The sequence below is a fragment of the Charadrius vociferus genome, unplaced genomic scaffold (assembly GCF_000708025.1).
Source record: "Charadrius vociferus isolate BGI_N301 unplaced genomic scaffold, ASM70802v2 scaffold163, whole genome shotgun sequence".
Taxonomy (NCBI): domain Eukaryota; kingdom Metazoa; phylum Chordata; class Aves; order Charadriiformes; family Charadriidae; genus Charadrius; species Charadrius vociferus.
Window position 1 is genome coordinate 14,787,965 of NW_009648332.1, and position 26,249 is coordinate 14,814,213.

Consider the following 26,249-nt stretch of genomic DNA (forward strand, 5'->3'; position numbering starts at 1 on the left):
ATCAGAACAGCTCTTTAGCTTCGAGAGCTGTTTGAGAAGAGGCATGCTTTTGAATTCTGAAATAAACAACAAAGATGAAAATGTAAGATGTGTGGTATGTAATGTCTGATGGGATGTTACAGTTGTAAGAGGAGGGCATAGATACTATTCTAGCAGTGCGCTGGTAACAGTAGCTAGCTAGCTTATTTTGACCTTTTCTGAAACTCATTAAATACTTTATACCATGATGAAAAGCAGACTATTGATTATTTTGGCAGAAAGCAGGACAAATTGAAAATGGAATAAGTAATGCTTGATCGAATGAACACAAAAAAGAAACCATTACACTGGTAAACCAAGGAACTAACATTAGAATGAGAAAACATGAAGCTTTTTTCTCTTAATGGGGAGAAGAAAGTGAGACTCTTGACTGAGTGTAACTCAATGATGAGCTAAGAAGGTGAGCAAGGACCGGAACTTCTGTAATTGTGCTTGGCGAAGGTCTTGCTTAGCTTAGTGCTGGTGTTATGCACCCCAAAACACAGCCTCTGCCTTTTATGTTCTGCTCCAGCACAGCAATACTATGCTGGCTAAAGGCAAATTATCATGGTTGCTCCTTGCAGTACTCTTTAAATGATCCAAAACTGCTTAGTGAGGGAAATCAACCTTTTATAGTCCTCTGGTACATAACAAGTCCCATGCACGCTGACAGAAAATACTGTTGTGAATATATACAAACCTGAAAAGCGCTGTTTCAAAATACACTTATGCCAAACACTTTATTGTCAGTTGTAGGACTTCTGTGTGGTCACTTGGCTGAGATGCATGAGGAAGGTATTACCTAGCTATTGCTGTGTGCTAAGTGAGACCCGCAGTGTGTGCTGTAAAGCTGCTTCTTGGGTTAAACCTCTTCCATAGGACTTCATCTGTAGAGGAGGGGGCAACAGAGGCTGTATTCCTAGACTTTGACAGATGAACCTTGGTGAGGAAGCCTATTTCTAGGGAAATCTTACAGATCTCAACGTGCCTCCTCTTTAAGTCTTTACTAATATAGCTGTTTATAGCCTAAAGAACTGACTTCTAGTGGTCCAGTACATGCAATTACACACTGTAAGACACATCTTGATTAAACCATGAAGGTATGCCTGTTGCTACAGTAGTGACACTCCACAAACAGAAGTGAACATGTAAACAGCATTAAATCTAGATATCTTCACTGAACACTATTTTTCTTCCTTTTTTTTTTTTCCCCCAGGTTAGATGTGTAATGAAGATCCCTGAACAAGCGGATATACAAACTTGCTAAAGATGTCTGTTCCAAGCCAACACGGTTCTCGTATTATTAACCCTCCTCCACCGGAATATATAAATAACAAAAACAGTGGTTGTCAAACAAACCAACTTCAGTATTTACAGAGGGTGGTCATGAAAGCCATGTGGAGACACAACTTTTCCTGGCCGTTTCATCAGCCTGTAGATGCAGCAGCACTGAACCTTCCTGTAAGAGCCATTTTGGAATTGGAGTATTAATATGTAAAGTATTAGAGGACTTGTGAATTAATATTGGTTTAAAATTTTTTTCTGACACAACAGATCATGGAAGACTACTTTTGCATATGAACTGCTTTCATTAATGCAAGACTGCAAGAAAACTTTGTTTTCTCTTTGGTTTATACTAAATGCTGCATGTTTGTTTTCTGATCTGAGACCATAGGAAATCAATATTTAAGGGATAATAAGAATTCTTAGACAGGCCCTTTGGAGTTTCTGGATGATGGCGTTCTGTTTTGTCTTCTTTCCACCTCCCTGCTGGTTTAGCCACATTTCTTAACACTGCATATGATGAGTTTTTTCTTATGCCTTTGAGTTTTATATTTTTAATAGGAGGCAGCCAGTCTCTTTCAATGTCAAATACTTTATGATGGAAAAGCAGATCTGATTGACCCTAAAGTAAATAGGCAAATTTGGACCCAGTTTGATGCATAGAAGTAATTACATTGGTAGTACTACTTAATTTCAAATCAACTTTGGTGTCTTGCTCTGAAGTTTCTAGAGGAATTAAATGTCCCTGCAAAAATAGGGAAGAAAAAAAATACAGTGTTCTCCACATCCTTCTAGGAAATAGAAGATCTGATGCTTAAATTCTTATTCTGTATTGCATTGCGGGTTTTATTTGTTACCACTTCATTGCAACAAAGTGCAAGAATATAATGTCTTGCGACAAACTGTCTTAATTTAGGTATCTTTAGACTACGATTTTGGATCACCCCAGCTCTTTCAGTCAAATTAAAACACTGTTTATTCACATAATGGTATTTCAGAAGACCTGGCAGGTACTGCTCTTTGCAGAAAAGTAGAAAGGTGTTAAATAAAACCTTGGGTTTATTTCCTTCTTACCCCCCCGCCCCCCAGCTTAAGCAACTGTATTTCGTTCTCCAAAATTTCCAAGACTAATTCTACAAAATCATTGGTTCCGTTTAGAGCAGATAAAAGCCTTTATCTGCAGCTTTTTCTCGTGACAAACTCACTTGGTCAGTTTATTCAAAAGCACAGTCAAAGTGACTCTCTCTGTCTCTTTCTTATTCTTTTTCTTTCTTGGAAGGAACTGTCACTTAAGGTTAATATTAAGGGTCATTCAATCAGAGTTGTAGCAACATTTGCAGCTGGCCTCAGGCCAGTTCTGCCTCTCTGGATTTCTAAGGCAGCCTCTTGACTTCTAAAAGTATGTGTTAGTTCAACCACTGCACAATAACAAGCAAACCTCTGGCTCCATGGCAAGGACAATGAAGGTATTTGCCTCCTTTGCCTCTCTCCTCCAGGTGTTTGAAGATGCAGAATGGACAATATTTTATTTTTAGCTGCATTATTTAAAAGTGTTAATGGTTTTGTTCTGGTAAAGTCAACAGTCTGCCCTATGAAGTATTTTGCTTTTTTATTTCACTAAAACATACTGTTAGGACAGCTTTAGAAGACTCTTGAAGTCACAGTCACTTCACACAATTGCAATGTATATGTGAACTTAATAGGGATATTCCTGTTCTGATTTCTTAAGTGCACCAGCAGGAAACTGGCCTCATGCTCCTAATAACAAGCTTTTAGCCATGTTACTAAAATAATCACAACAGCTCACATTCCAGCTGCCTTTCAGTCATATTGCCACATCTTCACTATGCTAACCCTGAGAGAAGAGCCAATATAACCCAGGGGATGAAGTATTTGATCAGCAACTGTGAAAACTTGGCGGCTTCTTTTTGTCAGTGACCGAGCCTTTGTCAAAGTCTGTCTTTGGCTTCTTTTCCCCCAATCTGTAAACTGGAGTGCTACTTCAGGTGAATGGCTTTGGGATAACAAAAGAAAAGTACATATACTTTTCATAAGTACTACTACCTGTATAGCTCTGGATCCTATTGAAATAAATATTCTTTGAGGCTTTGAAAGGTGGATGTTATATGAAAGAGCAAGGAGAAAAAATGGTGTAAAGAGTTCCTGAACACCTACTTCTGTGGTACCTATGGCTATAGGCGAAAGTTTTTCTTTAAATAAAATATTCCTTCCAACATAACACAACTCTTCTCTTTTGCAATTTAACTTTCATAACTAAATGTGTAAGAATCTTCATATCCCAATATTAAAGATATCTGTTGTGTGACTAACTCTTTCAAAACCACAGGATTATTACAGTATTATAAAGAAACCTATGGACTTGACCACCATTAAAAAGCGTCTGGAACACAATTACTACACAAAAGCTGCAGAATGCATTGAAGACTTTAAAACGATGTTCTTGAACTGCTACATATATAACAAGGTATGCAAAACACAGCCTCTTACCAGTAACAAATTCTACTGAACAATACAGACAAGTCGAAAACAAGCAAATGGTTATTAGCCTGCAGTAAATCAGTCATTGTCTTCATGATTTTTTTTGAAACTATTTTCTTTGAAAGATGGAGGAGCTCTGTTTCTAGGATTGACTGAGGGCACGTAAGTGAAGTCTAGCCTGCTGCTACAACTGACTGCATAGTCTTTTCTGCACATGGATTCTGCCTGCAAAATCTCTGGGGTTTAGTTGCAGACCTCACGAACAGCAAGCACAGTGTAACCGCTATGCAAGCATAAGGCAAGCAACCCTGAGCCATGCTCCATTCCTCCAACAAGTTTAACCTAACCAAATGTGAGCATCTCCCTGTGCTTGTATGTTTGTTGGCTGTATCTTAGTATCTTTAAGCTTTCAGAATATAGGAATGAGTAAGGGAGTTTCAGATCTGTCCCCATTTTCCTCTGCTATGGGAAGTATGTGGCTATAAAGCAAGTAGGACAGCAAGGGGACAGTAGGAGAAGGAGTATTGCAATAATAACAGAAGTTGTGGGGGGCAGGGATGGCAAGGACTTACAGACATCTCTCGTACTGGTGGCTTGTTTCAGTCTGTTGGAGCAGGATTCTGTAGACTGTTTATTTTACAAGGTAGCCTTCCATTACTGCAGCCTCTTCTTTACTCTGAATGTTGTTGACTATATTTTGCAGCCAGGTGATGACGTTGTGTTTATGGCCCAAGAACTAGAAAAGGTGTTTATGCAGAAAATAGCCCAAATGCCACCAGAAGAAAGACTAGTGATTGTCAACAAAGGCAAGAGAAAAGGAAAGAAGCCAGAAGGTAAGGCCTGTATTAGGTGTTGAATTGTTAACATATTAAGCAAAAGCTGGAAACAGGGAATCCTCTGTAGCTTGTCACAACTCAACCCTGGAGCAATCAGGGTGTTCCCTACTCTTCCCAGAACATATCAGACAAGTAACAACATTGCTATAAGGCTCTAGCAGACCCAGTGCAGCCATAATTTTTTTTTATAGGTACTAGCTAAATTTCTTATTTTCTTGTGTTTAAGTGTGGGTAAAAATCAGAATTAACTTCATCAGTAGTGTAACAGCATAGCTTCACAAGCAAACTTCTGGTGAAATGCAGTGCTCTTCCCTACAAAAAGGACAATTCGGTCAAGACATGACAAACTTATGAGGAAATTAGATACTAAGTCCTTGAAGAGACATGAGGAAGCCTAATTGCAAGGGGCCAGGTGATTAGCTGCCACTCATTACTCATCAGTGACTTCCTATGTCTTTTTAATTGCTCTTATAACCTGTTTCACTTGTACAAAGTGCTCATTTCTACATCTAAGCTCTCAATATTGCCAAATAATATATATTTACATTGGTAGAAGTAAAACTACACAGTGGGTGGAATGACACATGCATCTCAGTGGGTTAATTTGGAGACCTCCAAGGTAGTCTTCCAAATTGGTCAGGGGGTACTGCTGTCAGTTGTTGGGAAAATGTTAGCTATGTCTTGAAGGAGCTGCAACACTTCTTCACCCTGGAACCTCTTAAGTATTTGCCTTCTGACAGCCATGGAGCAGCAAGCTTAGCTAGCTCAGTTCTTACAGGGTCACTTAACAGACACTCTTATTATTTAGCTATGTAACTCTACAGATCTTCAGGGTCTCCCAATGACTTAATTTTCTTCCTCTTACTGTTGTTTGTGGTGTGGTGGTCCTTGTTGATGGTAGTATCTGAAACAGACGTTTCTTCAAACTAGTATTACAGTTTGATAGATCTCTGTAGCTTTCTCCTCAAGGTATATTTCAGGAGCAACATTACCTTTTGGTGATTTGGTAGTTAGATAAGGAAAAGCAGTGGATTCCTTTGTCCTCTCACAAGAATTTTTAGTAGGTTAAAAGGAAGAGGAGGATACTTATCTGGCTTCCTGCTTTTACTACCTTATTTGAGTAAAATCTCATGCAATTCACTGCCTTGGCAGAATATGTTGGTTGAACAGGTAGAAGTGGCTCCCAGAAAAGATTACTGTCAAGAAATGTGTTGGAAGCTGAGTCAGCTTTTTGGTTCTCAAATGATTGCAACAATATGTTGAGATGCTTTCATAACATCATCTTGCTGTTTAAGTCCCCTCATTCGCTTTGCACACACAAATATGCAGCTTGTACAAATTTTGAAATGTTCCAGGTGCTTGTTTTTGATTTGGATGGTAGAGCACACTGCTATGAGCAAGCAAATATTTCTATCCTGTCTTTTGCAGACTTTGGCTTCAGAGACAGATCTATACACACAGTTTATTCCCCTTTAAAAAACAAAAAAAAGCAACTGACTACCATTTTGGAGAATGTCATGGTGTTACTCAGCATCGTGTTACACAGACTAATAGGTGTGAACATCTACGGTAACTAAACAGAACCACAGAGCTGTAAAAGACATTGTTAATCTAATCAGCCAAATCAAATATAGGAAAACATTGGTCTAAACTGTCCTCAAATCAGTGATGTGGATCTGTAATACGGCAAAGCAATATATGCAGGTCCTAACTATGCTTAGGAAAATTGAACCTTCATGATGCAATTTGATGCAGCCTTTCCTGCTTGGTTTTTGTGTATGTAGAAAACAACTTGATTGCCTTCTTGGCAAGAACATTCTTACAATTTACAGATTTTTAGCATGATGTCTCTTTAATCTTCCTTCTAAGGTTAATCTACAGCTTCCTCAAAGGCAAATACGCATAACTTGGTACAATAATCTAGCTGAGGTACTGAGTAGGGGAGGATACCAATGTTGCTCTATGTAACAATGACGTTTGTATTCCTTTGTGCGGTTTGGGTGTGGAAGAGTGGTTTTGTTGACAAATGTTCCATTTGATTATGAAAGAAATTAATTGCAATGTTTAAGACTTAACTTTATATCTTTCTGTTTTAAAATAACCAGAAACGCAGCAGCCCAACCCTGGGACTTCAAATGAACAAAGCACAATGCAGAAACAAGTTGAAAGCAGTGAGCAGCCTCCAGTGATGACTCAAGAGCTACATCAGGTTACACTAGCTCCTTTGTCTGCAGCTCAGCTGACTGCTTTAATGCCAACTGCAGTCCCTATAACAAAAGTAAGTTTCCTCAAATAACTTTCAGACAGAAAGGTATTGAAATTGCCGCCTCAGGCGCTAACGGCAAAACCATAGGAGCCATGCTTATTGCAATATCTCTTCAAAACTTCCATTGTGATAGAAGATAGTAAGAGATCTCTATTAGATCTTCTAGGTCTCTGCTAGAATCAGTACTGGCCCAGTTATTTAGAAACTAGGCAGAAATTGGGATGACTGATTGGCACATCTTTTCTTATGAATGTGGTATGAAAACGTTCTTAAAGAAACAAAATGAACTTTAAGATGGTCATTCTTGAAGTGTACTGCTATACTTCTGCAGGCTTCACCTCAATGTGAAACTGATCTTACCTTGAGGTGTAGATAATGGTTTTGGTATTAAAATAAAGCTCTTTCTAAGTTCTGTTTAATAACTTCTCATGTTTTCAATGTAAATCAAACGCTTGATCCCCCAAAATAGCATGTTTGCTTAAACATTGTGTAACTAGCCTGGAAGGTTTTTGTAGCTCACAAAAGCAAATTCTTGTTAACGGCAATCTGAATTATATTTGAACATCTGACATTTTTATCAGATAAACACTCTTGTATTGACTTAATTTTGGTTTTGCTCTTCCAATGAGGAACAGGCACATGTGCCAGGCTCTCCTACAGTGTAAATATACACTTTACTGAAGAGCCTGAACACTGATGACAAAGCACATATTGTATCGCTTCCAAACCAAATACCACCCAGATTAAAGAAAAATAGAGATAAACCTTGTACATAAAGCCCTCATCTAGGCTTACAACGAATTGCAGTAATTTTTTCCCCTTCTCATGGCAGTCATCTTGCGGTAACTTCATAGCCTACCAGCTTCTTAGTGTCTTCTCAAATGGCTAAAAACTGACCACAACCTGACCTGACAACCAGTACACCCTGTTCTTTCCTTTGCATCTAAGGTAGAGCTTGGTGTGCTGATCTTGTAATGCCTTGTAGGTTTTCAGTCTAAACTTGTGGAAGTGCCACATTCGGCTCTGACTTCAAGAGCTGTAAAAGTTCTGACAGTTTTTAGATTTTTTTGATTTTGTTTGTGTAGTCTGAAATCTGGCCATTCTCGCACTGTTCTGGACACCTGTATTTTAGACTGTAAAATTTTCTTTTCCTAGGCGAAAAAAGGTGTGAAAAGGAAGGCTGACACTACAACTCCTACTACTTCAATATTCACAGCAAGTAGTGAATCTTCTGCAACATTTAATGAAAGAAAAGCTGCTAAAGCATGCAGAGGTGAAAATGAATGTATGATACCAAGTAAGCTTCTGAAGAAATATTTGCCAGATTCTCAGCAGTCACCTGAAATTCTTAAAAAGATCCAGTTGTCAGAACAACTAAAACATTGTAATGAAATACTTAAAGAAATGTTTTCAAAGAAACATGCAGCATATGCGTGGCCTTTCTTAAAACCTGTAGATGTTGCATCCTTCTCACTTGGTGAGAACCAAGGAATCACCAAATGTCCTACAGACCTGGGAACCATTAAAGTAAGTATGTTTCAGAGGAAACTGGACTATTTTTATGCTTGCTTGAATAACTTGTGTAATGACTGGATTTTAATAGTGTTAGCTGAAAAGGTGTCATGAAAGCTGGTTCTCCTCTGAAAAAAATAATGAGCATAGAAACCATATACACTTACCTCTCTCAACAAATTTAGCCACAGCTTGCTGAAGACAGTCTTCTAAGTCTCATTGTGACTACGTGCATACTGGCTAATCTATTTATTTGTTGAACAAGCTAATATAAGTAGTGAGAACATTACCATATCCATGAAGCACTTCCAAGCAAGCTGCATGTTAAGTATCTTTCAGTATGTATACACAACGCTGCTGCTAATGTTCTATAAAACAAAATGCAATTCTGTAATGTCAACTTCTGCTTCTGTCTGAATCTCATTATCCTTGGTGAAGCGCCCTGGAACCTCAGCACTGGATAGTTACATGACACCTTTCACATTTTCTGTGAAAATGAACCTTTCTAGATGGAGATCTGTATCCAGTATTTTCTGAACACTGGGCACACCTGTCTGGGGTTGAAGTATTTAGCCAAGTTAAGATCTACCTTTGTGGGGAGGGTTGAATTTCAACAGTCTATTGAATTATCTTTAAAACTGCCTTGTGCAATACAAAGGTTCTTTCCCAATTTCTAGCCCATTACTTTGACTCAGACAATTATGGAATAGGCTTTGTATAAATGCCATGCTTAGAATCAAAACCAAGTGCTGAGTATGCGACCAAATAAAATCACCCAAACATTGTTGTCTTGACCTAGTGCTGAAACTAGTACTACAAAGTCCTTACAGCAATTACAGTTAGCAAATCTGTTTAAGAGAGGAAATTCTTCTACTTTATTAAAGGGACAATGTTGAAACGAGAAGCAGGTCTTTCCATAATGGTTCTTACAATATTTACTGTCTTGATACAAGCTGAACCTGATACTGCATGTCAAAATTCTTGTTCCTCCTCTTTTTCTGCCAGTTCATCATAACACTATCTACTTTTAAGTCCTAAACATGCATGAATTTTTCTTTTCCTCTAGAAGAAAATGGATAATCTTGAATATAGAGATATACAAGAATTTGCTACGGATGTTAGATTAATGTTCATGAGCTGCTACAAACATAATTCTCCAGACCATGAAATAGTTGCTATGGCAAGAAAACTTCAGGTGAGTTATCACTTAAGTCAGACTTGAAAAAGAGTAGGACTGATTCCTTTGTGGTATCTCATGCCCTGATGTAGCATCTACTAAAGTTACCAACTACTATGTTGATGTGTAGTTCTAGAAAACAAGCAGCAACTTCGAAACGCTTTTAGAAATCTGAAAAACATGCTGACCTCTCTGCTGTTCCCAAATCTGACTCTTTAGGATGTTTTTGAGGTGCACTTTGCCAAAATTCCTGATGAACCCATCACAAGTGTTCCTCTGCCACAGCCCACAAGAGAAATGACAGAAGCTTATTCCAGTGAGAGCAGTAATTATGACTCTTCTGAAGAAAAATCAACTGAAGACTCTGAAGAGCAGAGGACAGTGCACCTTGCAAAGCTTCAGGAGCAAGTAAGCATTAGTACTGAAGGTGCATGATTTATCACTGGTAGTGCCACTTGCAATTGTTCATTCTAAAGCTTAGCACCAAGAATCAGTATTTAAAAGATTCTATAGACATTTGTTTTTTCATAATACGGAACTTTATTTCTGTTTGGAAGCACCTCCAAATGTTAAGTAAATAGTACCTCAGCAAATACAAACTGGTTTTAGTGAATCATTGCTGTAGTACTCTAGCCTACCATTTCTTCAGATGACTCGCAAACTTCTGAAAAATAAAACTGTGTTGCTGTGGTATGATGAGAGCATCCAGATACTCCACATATAGCTTAGTGGCATATTCTCCTAACAATGGCATTTCCTTCCTATGGTTAAGAGCTCTGTTCTACTCAGTCCCTTCTGAGCCACACAAAAGCAAGTAATGGAATTCTACTTCAAAAAGCTCAGTATCAAGTAAAACAGAAGGACTCTCAAGGTAATGTGAAGCATGGCTCTGCTTCACTGGCGAAGAGTGGAATGGGTCTTGCTTTTGCTTGAACATAATGCTTTAACCTGCTGCTGTATCTATAAACTATTGGGAAAACTAGCATTTGTTCTGCTAGTCAAATAGGGACAGTTTAGCTTTCAGCATTTGTCAGAGTAGCATATACATCATCAATTTATGAATATAGGCACAAGGACAACTAAAAGTCTACAAGACAGCCTTTGCAATAGTGAAGTAGTTCAGTGCATCTGAACTCGAATTCTCATCATCTGTCCATCTTCCTTCTAATTCCTATGAGTTTAAACAATTAGGTCTTTCTCTGAAGCTGTTGGTATCTCCCAACTAGCTGGTTTATGTCGCAAAATATCTGGGCTTTATGTGTTGAAGATGCACAAGCCCGGTCCCACTAGCCTAATTGAGTAACATTGTAGAGGTCTAACCTAGTAAGGCACTTAGGTGCTTCCCAAATGTTTGAAATTAAACAGAAGCTGCTGGATACTCCTACAGTGATTTTCGCCTTTTTTTTTTTTTTATTCTTCACAGGATGCTAGAAGACATATGCTGTTAGAAATGTCTGTATAAAATAAGTAGCCTTACATCTTCTATATGCGTAGTCTGTGACTAATGCATACTATAGTAAGATGCTTGGAAAATAAACAGCGTTTGGAAAGCAAACATCCTATTAATATCAGCTCAGCTGCCACAAATCCCCTGTGATATTTAGGGCCAGTTTATTGTTCATCCTACATTGCCTAAGATTATCAGCTCTTTTTTTTTTTTTTCTGTTGATAGCTTAAATCTGTTCACCAGCAGTTGAGGGCTTTGACCAGAGCATACTTACCTAGACTGAAAAAGAAAAAAGAGAAGGCGAAAAGGGAGAAAAGTAAGAACAAGGAAAAAGCCAAAATAAAAAGCCTGATTCAAAAGAAGAAAAATCTAAAACACAAGAAGAAATCTAAGAAAAAGCTGTCCTTAAACATGTAAGTGTGTGGGACTTGTGTGGGTGTCAAATTATTTTAAACTGCTGTTACTGCAGTACACTCTTTTTCTTGCAGTCAGTCAAAGAAAACCATGCAGCAGGTCTTGTTGGCATGTAAGTCAGAAGATGAAGATGGTGCCAAGCCTATGAATTATGATGAAAAAAGACAGTTGAGTTTGGACATAAATAAACTCCCTGGAGACAAGCTTGGGAAAGTAGTCCATATAATACAGTCAAGAGAACCTTCACTGAGGAACTCTAACCCTGATGAGATAGAAATAGACTTTGAAACTTTAAAGGCTTCAACACTTAGAGAACTAGAGAAATATGTGGCAACCTGTTTGAGGAAGAGACCAAGAAAGCATCAGGGTATGTATGTAAATGATGCTTTAAAAAAAAGCCACAAACAAACAAAAACCCCAACAAACTAGATTTGTTTTCTGTTTTGCTGCAATGTTAACTTCTGTTTCACATGCAGGTAAAAAACCAACAAAGTCAAAAGAACAACTTAATTCTGAGAGGAAACAAGAGCTAGAGAAGAGACTACGGGATGTCGGTGGTCAACTAAACCCGAAGAAGGAGAACCTCAAGTGTAATGTTACTCTTACTCATTTGCAACAGAAATAACTTAAAATGGGATTCTCCCCTTGGGCTTATGTACTGTTATGCAGCTGGGGACTTTCTCCTCTGAACAGTTGAGGTCTTAAGCTTCCCATTGCTTGTCTTAAGATTCTTCCTATGTTGAACGAGCTGAAGTCACAGCAGCAAATTTGGTCAGTTATTTGTCTTGTGTAAAACTTCTTCCTTGTTCTTGCACCTAATCCTTTATTACAGGTAAAGATGATAACGCCTTCAGAGCTTAAGGGACATTGAACAACTTCTCCCTTATGGTGATATACAAAAACAAGGCGGGGGAAGTGTCCCATGGTCTATGTATCTGTTTGCAATTCAGTTTCTGTGGCTTAAATTCAAGAATAACAAACTCAAGTCATACTTGTTAGACTGCAGCCTGGCTAATGCTGTCATGCTAGTAAAACTCCTGTGTCAGTGACAGGTGTGCTGTGTTCCCTTAATCTTAAAGAAGTGCCCTAGGAGAATCAATTCAGTTTTTCAGGCAATAATGCATTTCAATATCAAAGTCAGTACATACTTGAACATATCTACGTTTACTGGTGGTTCTCGTCAGGGACTGAGAACAGATAAATGCAGCTGGTCCTACTATTATAGGACAAGTTGTTCCTCATTAAACTGGTAAGTGCTATTATTGCCCTCTATTGGGTATCTATTAAACTCCTATGTAAAACCAGTTTATGGAAATGACAGAAGCAGCCCTGCAAGACATATGCTTGCATCCAGCATTAGCTTAGGCAGCAGTCTTCCTGTCTGGTATATATGATGGCTTGAAAATGTTCTAGAAGGAAAAGCTTAAAGAAGCAGCTGAAATCAACTGCAGAAGATGTGTTGTGGGGAAAGAGAGGATGCAGGCCAGGGAATCTTTACAACCGTCATCTGGCTTGTTTACAAGGAAGAGCTTAAGCTGGCACTTAAACACTTGTGTCCAGGGAAACAGGTATCCACGTAGCTTCTCATTTTCAAAGCTTCCACCAGAGCACCACACTTTGAAAAAAAAATTTTTGACTGTAAAATCACCATAAACTGAGTTAAATCAACCTTGCAGATGCAAAACAGTCAGATGGTGGGGAGGTGGCAAAAGATGACAATTCTGGAGTACATATGGCTTAGGAAAGAGGAGAGTTGTCTATAGATAAAGACCTCAGTACGCAAGTCTGGCAGCAGCAACAAGTGCAGAAACAGGCTCTTGACAGCAGGAAAACTTATGGGGGAAAATTGCTTGACTTGTCTTAAGACAGCACAGTTTTAACCTACTTTAGGATTGTAAATTGTGTGATTACAGCTCATACAGATTATAGCCAAGGATTGGCTATATTCAGCTAGCTCCTCTATAAAGGTCCAAAACCACTGTTAAATGGATAGTGGACAGGGAAATGGCAGAAGATGAACTGCTATATGGGAGAATAGACATAGCAAGGTTGATCCTAGTTTTGTATATGAAGCCTGCGCCAGTGCAGGTTGTTCTAAATTCTTTCTTTTTCTCCTGCAGTTGAAAACAATGCTGAGTGCAGTATGAGACCAAGCAGACTAAGTGACAGCAGCAGTAGCTCCTCAGATTCTGGCAGCAGTACTAGCAGTGGTTCGAGCTCCTCAGATAGCAGTGACTCTGAATCAGGTTAGAAAGCTTCCTTTTGTGTTTGTGTAGGCAAAACATCTGCCTTCTCTGTTAGCATCTACTCATCCACTGTTCCACATACTTACCAAGGACTTTGATTACCTTTGTAGGTTTGCTCCATGTTGAAGGCTCAATTCTATTAAATGAGTGTCTCCAATACTGAGTTTGTAGGTTAAAAAAAGAAACACCAAACTCTACAACATCTACTCAACATATCAATGAAAAGCCTTAGGGACAAAAATTAGCTAGCAAGAGGTCTGTGTATTTAACCCAGAGACTTGACTATCAGGCTACAGCTTACTCTTGTGGATTTGGTTCCTTTTTGAAAGTGTGATTTACTTTATTTTCATCTTCTGGTCTGCAGCATGAAAGGAGCCTTACCTTGTGGGTAAGGATTAGTCCCTAAGCTGAGGGGGGGAAAAAGTGCCAACAGCATTGACTGTAAAGGCTACCCTGGTGCTTAAGCTGTCTCAAGCTCGTTCAAGGGACAGTACAGTGCTGCGGCATCAGGATATCAGAATGATGTTTCTGTCTGTACACAAAACTCTCTAGTTTACTAGGACAGAATAGATCTGCCAAACTGGAGGTCTACAATGTAGATATCCATATGAGGCAACAGTGTAAGGTGAGATGAATACTCAAGCCTTTGCAGTGTGGGGAAGCAAACACAGTGAAGTCATTGATGGCAGCAAAGACCTTGATCCTGCAGGAATCCTTGTGGTCTTTTTTTATATCTGGGAGAAGTTCTCTAAACACATCAAGCTGAAGTCAAAGTATTCAAGATAAGAATGTTCCTTTCACTGTGAGGTTTGGCTCTCTAGGTACAACTGCAACTCACATCTTGTACATGTGAATAATGAAACATATACGAATGACTGACTTAATTTTTTTTCCATCCCCCTCTTTCTGCCTACCTCGGTCTATTTACAGTTACAGAAACCTGCTCAAAACAGGCTGGAGCCAGGCAGAACTCTCCAACTTCTATGGAAAAGCCTAAGGTAAACTGACTGGAATGGATATAACATTTTTGCCCTTAAAATTATTTGTAACATACAACAGTACTGGAAAAGACACAACTTTATCAGGAAATAATGAATATGGCTTGAATATTACTCGTTCTGTAGGACTGATTTACATGTAGATGTAAAATCTGCTGTTTGTTAAAAGTAGCTTATGTATTTGTATGGAAACTGATGTACTGAGAGAACTCCTGAGGCTCTTACCTCTTACAATCATTGTGGTAATTCCATGTTGGGTGAAGGAGAAGGGAATAGAGAGGGGGAGGATGTTCCACACACCCCACCCACCCCACCCCTACCCCCCAAAAAGAAAATCCTCTCCAACTTGAACTTTGAGTATAGAATTGACCTAATAAAAAGTGCAAACCCCACTTAAATATTTTTTCTTTATCTATGAATAACCTTACTTCTACACCTGAAAATAAACAAACTGTACAATATACTAGTCATTTTCAGGATACTTTATATTACTTATACTGTGGTATTATTATAAGCAACAGCAGTTTTATCTAGAAATAATTTTTAATGCCTTTAAGATTGAATTGCTCTATTCCTGTATATACAGTGGGTGTTAATTCTTGTCAGGGTTAGCTGCCTTTCACAATTTCCCTTGAAGCTACCAGAGAGAGAGACCTCAGATTTCAAAGCAAGATCACAGCAAAGCCTTCATTCTTCTTACAATAGACCTGCTTTCACTTAGAGTGCTTAGTCGGATACAGGAAACTAGGCTGCGAAATTATTATTCAGCTGCTCCTTCTGCATCTTCATAAGCAAAGACTGAGAGGAGGAATTATGCAACACTTTTTTTTGTTGTTCAAAAAATGCAGCCTCTGCAGTGACAGAATGACAGTGATAAACTTGAGAAAACAGCATACAGGAATTAGACTTCATGTTGGTCACTCATAACAGGCTCTAACTGACTTTCTGACTAACAGCAAACATACTTCAAATCCTCGTGTTATGTCTTGTTCTCATGGGTTTTCTGTATCCATCCAACCAAAGCAGTACACTTCACCTCATGGGTTGTTGTCATCTAAACTCTTAAAAATTGCTAGATTAGTATCACAATACAAGAAGTACTGACTCCTATAAACAGTGGAAAAGGGGCGGTGGTGGGGAAAGGGGATCAAATAACTATAAAAATTAAGATTTGGCTGTATTAACCACTGCAATATCTTTCTAGAGAATACCACTGTGTTTACAGAAGACATCCCACAATGCTGTTCTGCAAGCACAGCCCTCATCTCTTACTAGTAGCTTGCAAAATCCAGGATCATCTGAATTGCAGCAGCCCCCTTCCAATATACTGCAGAGGCTTCGGCCTTTACAGAATAGATCACTTAAATCATCAGAACAAAAATCCCAGTCTCCCTCAGGTAACATCTTTATGGCAAGACGCATGGCTATATTTGACTGCTGAGGAAAGAAGGGATGGCAGAATTAATGTTTGTATTGTGCAATAAGCTTATCTTGGGGTTTTGAAGGTTATCAAGCGGTCATAGGAAAAAGTTCTTGCAGGGTATGAATTATAAAGAGCATGACCTAAGTAAGTGTGGCAGCACTGAGGACTGGCTAGGGTTTCAGATTACTGGGGCACTTGTGGTGGGGCAGAAGAGAATTAAAACAGGCCTCCCTCCCATGAGATGGAAAATGATACCTAAATGAACCTAGAGTTACAGGAAGTGCTGAACACCTTAAGACAGGAATTAGGTGCTTAAACCTATCACCACCACTCAAGTTCATGTCTGAAATCCTCATTAGCTGAATTTAAGGCTTGGTGCCATAGGCCCTCTGAATTGATTGCTGTTGTCTAGACATATTGAATATTAAGTTGCTTAGAAACTTGATCCAAGGAGCTGTTCTTCACTTCAAAAGGTCTAATAACTTCAGACACTTCTGAGTTTTTGGTAAAAGACAACTTGAGCTGGTGGCTGATTAACTGAGAAATCAATTAAAAACTAATGAAAAATAACTGTCTCAAATCATGCAGCTAGAATACATATCTTCACATCCAGTTAATCCACAGATCTAACCAATAACCTAATTTTGAGATGTGGGCTTGCACTTTGCATGTTAGGGGAAATCATACACTACTTCTTTCTCAGGTATAATCTCAGCTGTATCTGTTCCACATGATGCACCAGACCAGCAAACTCCTCAGAGTACTCCAAGGACAAATCAGTCTTCTGTTGCCGAGTGCACACATGCTCTACCAGAGGTGAATACATGCTTCTGTCCAATGCACTCATTTCAACTAACATCTTTAAAGCATGTTCTTATTCCTTTAAGATCTAATATAATATTCTAGGCTTGAATTTGATGCAGTGAAGGCCATTAACGTTTATGACAAAAGTTATATCAAATCCTACTGACAAAGTGATTCTCATCCTTTTATAGGGCATTAACTCATTGCCTGTTGACTGCAATACAAAAGGAAAGAGTTTGGCTGATCAATATATCAAGTTTATAATGTACTACAAAGCCTATTTTATTTCTTTTCAGTGTTACAGCTTAAACTTAAGTAACCATTGCACACCTACAGGTTAAAAGCTGACCCTGTAAACCTCCAGTTTCAGAAGACATAGGCAAATTATAGTATATGTTCCTGTTTTCTAGAAATACCAATCTCTTAAGCTCAGTAATACTCTGAAGACTCTAGAGGCTATTCTGGAAAAGTTTGTTACTTTTTCTTCCTGTTCCTGAAGCCATGGAAACTGGGGCTTTCAGGGTCATAGACGAGGTTGTGAAATATTTAGTCACTGTTGTTTTCTGTCTTAATATGTTCTTGGAGAGGATCCTGGTTAGAAGGGCCTCTGTGTTACAAAAGGAGTTATTGATGTAACTGCAGCAGCATGATCTCTTCCATCTTAAGATGTTTAACTATCTTTCTCAACGTGGTTTCAAGCATAGCTGCTTTAGCCAGTTTTTAATAGTTTTTATTTCCTGAAATGGATAGAAACTACCTCTTGAGTCTATGAGCACAAGAATGTGTCCTGCAAGAAAGGAAGAAAAGCAACTTGCCCTTTCCCATTTGTGTCCACTAGCCAAAGGCAGCAAGTATTATGAGACTCAGGTTTGTGCAACGCCTTCCCCAGTTGAAGGGGATTACTACACAGTCTCGCACAGAGGAAAACACTACCACGGAACTGAAGTAATACAGCTACCTTTTGCCCTGATCCATAAGCTAGAGTGGAGCAACTGTCTTTACAACAGTAAAAGTTAACTTCTATTATGTTGTGCCATGTTAAGGGCTAAAGAGCTTCTATCAGTTTCTCATATTCTACCCACTCCGTCACTTGGGATCTCTGAGCAGTTCATGTTCTAAATCAAAAATGTTAATGTAAGAACTTGCTTTGACTAGCATAATATGAATGAAATCAAATTCTTCCCTGGTGTTTACAGAAGCTAGAGCTGCAACAATTTACTGCTCTAAGCTTTGAAGTCTTTAATCCTGCTGCTGTATAATAAGAATCTACGTTTAGCACTTCAGAACATATTTTGAAATCTAACTTCTTTTCTAGGTATCCAATACAACTTCCCAGGCTGACAGTGCTGATAAGAGTAAACAAGCTGAGAAAACAATAGATCTAGACAAATCAAATAAACTTCAAAACAAGGCCAGCGAGACAACTGCTGATTCAATATCCATTAGTCAAGAACAAAGTATGTATTGTCATAATAAAAACTGTAACTGATTTCAGGGGTAAAAAGTTAAAAATGTATATGAACCTGGTTTAAAGAAATAAAATGCTGAACACTTGTATGTTAATACAATAATGGAGGGGGTGCAGTTTTCCCTTGTTCTTTTTCTTTTTGATTTGCTGCTTTAAAAAAAAAAAGTTAAGTTAAATGGATGCTTAGTTCTCATTCTGTGCTAAAATATATAAAGCAAATGACTCTTTGATTTAAGAACTTACCTATTCCTAGTACTAAATTTAGAAAGCTAATCCAGTCCTCCAGAATGTCTGAGAGAACTGATATTCCAATCTGTCGAACTTCACTGGCCTTTAAGCTGTCTTCTGCTGAAGCTTCACGGAGCTCTTTTCCCAGGGCATTTTGTTTGTATTTTGATTTGCCATCTCCAGCTCTTGGTGACAAGGATCTGACAGTAAAGCAATGTCAAACAGGCTTTCACCACAGAACAAAGTTGCAACTTATTAGAAGAACACAGTTTCCCTGAAAGCTGCATACCATATAGAGAGGCATCAGACTTCATAGATATCTCAAACTAAAGAATTCTGAGCTGGGCACTGAACATCCATGCTGAGAGCTTAGTGTTAACAGACACTGATTGTTTTGGTTCCTCCTTTACTCTTTCCTTTCTAGACTGCCTGCGTAGACTTGAACAGGGGAGGGAGCAAGCTTCTGAAAACTTGATGAAATTAAAAGGCACAGCTGTCTCACTGATGAGCTTGTTAATTGTTGCCAAAGAATAATGCTGGGTACTTGAGTTGTAGTAAAGCAACTCTAAAAATTGAGGTTTGATTTTCCAAGATGTTTTATTCAGTATTTTCATGGTCTTAACACATCTATCCATACACATACTGACTGCCTTTGTCTAGACTTGTAGCGGCTGCAGCTGGTACATGGGTTCCATGGATTCAACTACTGATCTTCACTTACAGAGTTTTGAGGCTGCCTAAAACTTGAATTCCTGTCCTGTAACTATCAAGATCCCGGTGTTATCTTAATATGTTAAAGGACTAGGAAGACAAGCAGGAACCAATCAAGCTCACTGCTTTAATATTCACAGGAAAAAAAAAAAAAGCAAAGCATAACCAAAATTATTGGGGAAAGCTTGTTCCCTTCCATACGTAATTGTTTACTACCTAGTCTTCATCCCTCTTAACTTTCTATTCCTAATCCTCAATTAATTTGTACTGTTTCTATCCTTTTTCAAAGGGCAATTGTAGAGGAGCTCCTGTGTTTAATACAGAAACTATCCTGTTATGAGACTCTGCCTTTGAGTACCCTTGAACTTGGGCATTGTGCTGCACAGTAGAGCTTTTAACACTGTTATGTGAGTGTAGTTATCTGCCCGTTCCATAACACAGGGGTGTATGTTCCTGCAATGATATATTCTGCAGTTCCTGCAGCTGTGCTCAGTGTTATCTTAGCCTTTCCACTATCAGCTCCTGAGAAAACTGCAAGGAAGGGAGGTGAAATACAGGATTTTGGCTTTTGTTTTTTAAACAACAACAAAAACTTTGCTAGTCTGGAACTGTTGTAGGGACTGTAGTCTATTGATAGAAAGTGTAGAGAGTGCTCAGTACTACATGCATCTATTTAGATCAGACCAGGGAAACTCATTTTAGAATTGGATGCTCAGAGCATCTCATCAAATTTTGTAGAGGATCCCACTGTCTCGGGCATCTCTGTGAGGTTACCTGCATCTCTGGAAAAAGAGTTCTTGACTTTAGACTTGTGACACCTCTGTGGTGCTATGGGTGCAGGCTTGATGTATCACTGAATTCAGCGATGGCTTGTTAAGAAGCTTTACTTATGAAACTGGTAACCACATGCTTCCCTTCAGATTAAAAAGCAGTATTTCTCAATAAGAGGTTTTGTGTAGGCTGGTATTGCTGTAAGTAGCTCTAAAATGCATGTTTCTAAGCCCATGGCTGCAAATACTTTTGACACAGCCTCATATTGTTGTGTTATATCTAGAGTTTTAAGACAGACATGACTAAACTTAAGATGAATTTAAGTTTGCTTCAGGTACATCTTCTCGGTGGGTATAACAGGTTGACCAAATTGATCTTAATGGTTTTGACATTTTGGGGTATGTGAAGTTCTTGCTTTATTTTGAAGAATTCAGTGCTCAAGACTGTCAACTTTCTTAGATGAAGATTCAAGCTGCCTGTGTGAGGATAAATGATTGATGAAAGAAAGATGCTTGTTGTACTAAGAGGGACACCTTAATACACTAGTTCTCTACTCTGCAGGAGAGTAAGGCTCTGGTAACACAATTTGATCTAGGTAGACCTTGTTTAACTGGATCTAGAATCCATGAGAATGGAGATACCAGAATTTGGAACCCTCTTCGATAGTATTCGAGAGCCTCTACGGGTCTTTCATCCTGTTTTATTCCACTGTATAATAAAAGTTCTCCAGCTCTCCTGCTCACTTGTATTGCCCTTGAGATGGTATAATTGCATGGGGGCATAGGGGAAAGGCCTGGCACTGTTCTTGTCTTCACTTTTGGAGGCTGTGAGGTCTTTCTGAAAACCCCTTTTATGATAAACTGACTGAGGGTTTGATACTCTGCCTTCAGCAGTATCTAGATTTGAGCATCCAAGAACTTTATCCTTTGCATAAAAAAAAAAAAAAGTTGTTTTAAGTCTCTTATTAAATATTTACTTAAATAAATAATGGAACATCTTAAATTGCAGTAGATGATCATTGCTGAATGATATTTTACGTATCTGTGTTGTTTATAATCTGGTTCTAAAATAGTGGCTTTTTCAGAGTACCTAGAGTTTCATCCCAGGAGCTTTTTAGACAGGGAATATAACAAAGCAATAAGTAAGGGTGGGGGAACAACAACAAACCAAACCTACCGTACAATACATGGCTTTTGTTAACTGTGTGATATTCTAGCTACTCTATAGTATTATAAAAGTCTATTTTCAGGCTTACTATAATGACTGTAGGAAATAATACCTGTTCAAGCATTTAAAAAGTTTTTTGAAGTCATAAAAGGTTTAGAGAAAGTGTTTTTCAAGCAAAATAATATGGATCATCTACAATAACACGGTATATGAGATCTCTTAATCTAAAGCTAGTATTGTCAAAATAGCACTTCCACTTCGTGTGTGTAAGCGTTGGGTTTTTTTTTTCCTCACAAGTAGTAAGGTAACTGCATGGAGTATCCGTACATCCTGTAGGCTACTGGAAATGTGAGGATTAGCCCTTACTGGCTGACTTATTTGGTGGTGGTTTGTTGGTTTTTTTTAAAAAAAAAAAAAAGGAAATAGGCAGGAGAGCATTAGGCAAAATGAGCTAAATGAGTTTACACGATGAATGAGATACTCTTAAATAACAATGGAATCAAAATGGAAGAGGGCTGCATGGGGAGGGGGCGGGACAGGAGGTAGGAAACTGGTAAGGTACTGTGTTGAGACTTTTTGATGGAACTTTTTGGGCATTCTGCTGGGACCTCTCCTGGAATTAACCAGGAGTCAATTTCTCATCTATAATTGAGCTTAACCATTCCTTTCCCTGCCCCAAACTGGAAAGAAGTGGTCCAGTTCAACTTAAGCTTAAGAAATGTTTGGGAGCATTTCTGTCATTCTGAACTGAATAATAATAAGAAGAAAAAAATGCAGTGTAAATTCTTAAGTCAATTTCTACAATGAATACATTTTTATCACTTAAATTTAAGGAAACACAGTCCATAATATCAACATGAACAAAAAATCTTTTATACTCTTCCATCAGGTTCTTGTACACCTACTGATAAACCTGAAACCATACTAGAGCCAACATCCAAAATTCTTCCAACAAAGGTAAGTGTTGCTCAAGTCCTATTTGAGGACAAGAATCTGAGTATATTTACTAGGATCAATAATTGTCTGTCCTGGCATCTTCTTTACTGGTCTTTTATGATCCAAATATTCAGTGTCTGATAGGTCTCGGGTATTGTTATAACTTGTACAGATTTATCTCATTTCTAGTGCTACAAACAAAAACAATTTATAGGCTCTGATTTCCTTCATAAACATATGACTTACTAGAAGCGCTGCTTCTGAAGAATACTGGGTTTATGCTGCCTTATGGTGAAGAAAATGCCACTGGAGGGGGGGGGGGAACACAGGTGTTTAAAACAACAAAAACCCACAAGCCTAATACCAAACTATTGTTATGTAATGATTAAGTATAGAAATGAGATGGATGTTCTCTGTATTGAAATATCACCAATGGACCTTGCATAATCTCAGTCTTGCGAATTGATGTTTTCTGGAATTAAAAATTGGAGAGGTAGATATAAAGGATTGGGCAAGAATAGCTACAAATGTTAACAATTTTTAGCATATTGCTAAAGAATCTCACAGTTGATAAGAAAACACATCGAAGTCTGTTTTGCTGTATTTGTCCTAATATTCTGCCAAAGTAAGGATATTTTATTGTAGATATTCCCAAATAGGTCCACTCCAAACAACATTGTGCTAATGTAAGAACTAAGCAAAAAATGGATTATTAGTAGCTGTAGAGAATTTTGGGCTTTTCCATGTTTTCCTTTTTCTAATAACTTCAGGATACAGGATTTAAGAAAGTGGATTCCTGGGTAAGCTTGTGTAAAACGATGACGCTTCCAGCTCCGATAAAAACATCTGCCGAGAGCTTCAAACAGTTCAGGAAAGCAGCATTAAAGAAGAGAAGTGGGCAAGCACAGGAGATTAAAAAGCCTCTGGTGCAAGCTGAGAAGGAACTGAAAAACCTTCCTCAAGAAAAAGAGAGGTTTGTAACCGCGTATGTTTAAATATTATTCTATTTTTTGCTTGTATGGTACTGGGTGGCTTAGTTATTCAGGAAAAAGTGGTTTGGATCAGGTAATTGCCGTGTCAGATGAGGAGGGGAGCTGTACCACTCTAAGCACAACCACACATCCAAAATGCACAAAGTGGCTTTTTCTCTTGCAAATCAGTATCGCTTCAGCAAATGAACTTCGATAGTCCTTTCTTCTTTTCTTCTTTTCTTCTTTTCTTCTTTTCTTCTTTTCTTCTTTTCTTCTTTTCTTCTTTTCTTCTTTTCTTCTTTTCTTCTTTTCTTCTTTTCTTCTTTTCTTTCTCCTTTTTTTTTTTTTTTGTGTGTGTATGTGTGCGTCTTCTGGAGCCCTCAATTTCTCTGGTCATGACCAGAATTCACCCCTGTCCACAGTATATTACTTCCCTGTATCCACAGCCAGGAAAATCCCCGTCTCATTGCTATCCTAAGGGGAAGCAGGATGATCTTGTTTTCGAGAACTTGGTGTTAACATGGCTACAGGAGTTCCAGTGCACACCATTTCAGACAGCAGAATTCTTTGCATTGTTTTACAGAAACATTTTCAATAAGCTACTGCTGTCGTATTCTTCCCTAGTTGTTTGCAGCCACTGTTTTAGTGAGTGCCCACATATGTATCTTAGTCTGAGGTCTATTATTATGCTGAGTGGGATATGTGACTGCCTACTAATTACTGCATTGCAGTAATTTCTTAGATTGCTATTTGCCACTTTTTTGAAACTCTGCTTTTGGTAATATTTCCCTTTTCAGTAGTCTTGACTCTTTTTCTTGTCTGTTTGACCCTGTGAAAGATAGGTCTGTGGCAGTTCCTAAATTCTCTTGCTCCTACACATCACTGGCTGTATTAAAACAGGTCACTTGTTTGGAGTGTATTATTTTAATAAACAGAGCATTTGAGAGACTTAAGAGTACGCTCCTTGTTCAGAACATATAGTGAACAGTCCAGGTACCTTCAGCTACTACAGGTTTCCACGAGGAGGAAACTGGGTACGTAGCTCTATGGAATAAGACATTACAGATGCTTGCCTGAAGTTAGTGAAATCTAACTCGAATAACTAGTTGAAGAGGAAGAAGGTAGAAGCAAAACATCATGGGCCAAGAAAGTAACAGATATTCAAGTGGGTATGTCTGTGAAAGAAAGTGTGTGTAAGCTTTGTGCGGCATGTATAAAAATCCTGTGTGCATATGGATTGGATGCGGAACGCAGGAAACCTTATCCTACTACAGCCCAACAATTGCGAGCATATACCTCTTGTGAAGGGAAATTCCTATGAATCAACATGTAAAACAGAACCACAGCTTGAGTGCTATGCACTGATTTAAGTTATTGGCAGAATTCATTTCAGGTGCAAAGGCTTGTTATGAAGAAGAAGAAGAAACAGCTTTTACCCTACACCGATCTCTTCTGCTTTCTTTAAAGGGGCCGTGAAGGCACAGGATTGGATGCCATGGCAGCGACAGACTGTGAGCCTCAAAAAGAGCAAAAGAGCAACCAACTGCCCGAAGCTCAACAACATACTCTTGTTCAAGACCGTAACTTGGCTAGAAAAATGGAACAGGAACGCAGGAGGAGAGAAGCAGTAAGTTGCTGACTCTTGCCAGCTGATTTTGTTTCAACTTTAGTAGAGAATAAGAAACGTTAGCTCAGGTCCTTGTGTTAAAGGCCCTGAATTACTGAAAACAACAGAACTATGCTACCTGAGGAGTCAGTCCAGAAAATAAAATAGGAAATTCAAAGTAGGTCTTCAAGTGGCAGAACATGAAAAACTATCTGCTTGGTCCTATTACTCCTATAAGCTTAGAATAATTGCATAGTAAAATCAAATTTTAAAGAGGAGTCTCTGCCCTTTGAATAACTTCAAACCTCAAGGTTTGCAAACTGTTTATCCTCTTCAACATACTCCATGCCAACAAAAGTGCTAGTCATACTGTTCTGGTCCGAAATATCAAAACTGAGCCTTTTTAAAAGTGACTTGCTCTTTTTATTGGTGTAAGTAACGAAGGTTTTTTAATTGCTACTATTTTTTTAGATTAAACATATTTTTTTTTAAATTCACAATATTGTACAATGGAATGTAAGAACTGCAGTGTGAGATCATGCTAGATTCAGATAAGGTCTACTGAAGCTTTTGTCCTCTTCAGCTCTTTTCAGAGAGGACTTCAACAACGTGCATACTCAAACTTGTAATAACTGAGGAAGCATACACTTTTGGGGAAGAAGCTTTGTAGTTTTTTCCTAAATCTTTATTAAATATTTGACCTGCATAGTGTTAACTAATGTCCGACTGCTCTGAAAACACACCGATTTGCTTTCTTGCAGATGGCCTATACAATTGATATGAATCTGCAGAGTGATATTATGACATCTTTTGAAGAATGTCTTGAGTGAAGGCTGTCGTTAACATAGAACTTCAACACTACTACAAACTGTACAACCTCAAAAATGTACTAGTTACAAGCTTAAATGTTAAGACCACTTTAAAGACATGTAAGCTCCTCTAAAATGCTTAATATTAAAAGCTTGTCCATTCATTGACACCTGAAGCTCCGTAAGAACTTTTTGCTGCTTGTTTACAATATGTGTAATCTAGTCTGTGACACAATGGAACGTAGCTGCTGTTTGATTACAGTTTTATATGTTGTTTATGTATATGAGAAAATATCGGCTTCTTGATTTTTTTTCTCATTTTTTTTTAAAATTGTTTTTTTTAGAAACACTTGAGAATCTGTTATACTGAGCATAGCCAAATTCTTGTGTTTGACTGTATTAAGTCAAAGTATACTAAATAAGCACCTATAGAAACTACTTTAAACCAAGGTCTTGTCAATTATGTGACTGCTATTAAAACAACTACTTCAGTATGACACGCACAGAATCTGGACTGTGACAAAAGACCTCTATAACAGTGATAATTTTTAAAGGGTGTGTAACATTATTTGTAACCATAAAAAACAGTTTCCTGGAACTCTGTAATTTCAACAGCAAATCCTATATACTTGCATGTCTTTTAAGGCCCAGACATGTT

The 26,249-nt window shown here is 38.3% G+C and overlaps 1 protein-coding gene across 1 annotated transcript; it reads left to right on the forward strand.

The window, feature by feature from the left end:
* The first annotated feature begins 1,287 nt into the window (after positions 1 to 1,287).
* Positions 1,288 to 25,612, forward strand: BRDT (bromodomain, testis-specific). The gene is made up of 17 exons (XM_009884890.1): positions 1,288 to 1,479; positions 3,650 to 3,787; positions 4,505 to 4,634; positions 6,743 to 6,915; positions 8,059 to 8,430; positions 9,482 to 9,610; positions 9,812 to 10,000; positions 11,265 to 11,452; positions 11,528 to 11,820; positions 11,930 to 12,043; positions 13,574 to 13,699; positions 16,824 to 16,936; positions 18,240 to 18,381; positions 22,159 to 22,226; positions 22,976 to 23,124; positions 24,644 to 24,803; positions 25,544 to 25,612. Exons 1-17 carry the CDS (start codon positions 1,288 to 1,290, stop codon positions 25,610 to 25,612), a joined length of 2,745 nt encoding a protein of 914 aa, XP_009883192.1.
* The last annotated feature ends 637 nt before the right edge of the window (positions 25,613 to 26,249 follow it).

Excerpts from the sequence above, each read along its gene's own strand:
- BRDT (XM_009884890.1), top strand. The coding sequence starts at position 1,288 with ATGTCTGTTCCAAGCCAACACGGTTCTCGTATTATTAACCCTCCTCCA. Across the intron at positions 13,700-16,823 it reads TAGCAGTGACTCTGAATCAG|GTATAATCTCAGCTGTATCT; the intron begins GTTAGAAAGCTT and ends CTTCTTTCTCAG. Across the intron at positions 23,125-24,643 it reads CAAGCACAGGAGATTAAAAA|GGGCCGTGAAGGCACAGGAT; the intron begins GCCTCTGGTGCA and ends CTTTCTTTAAAG.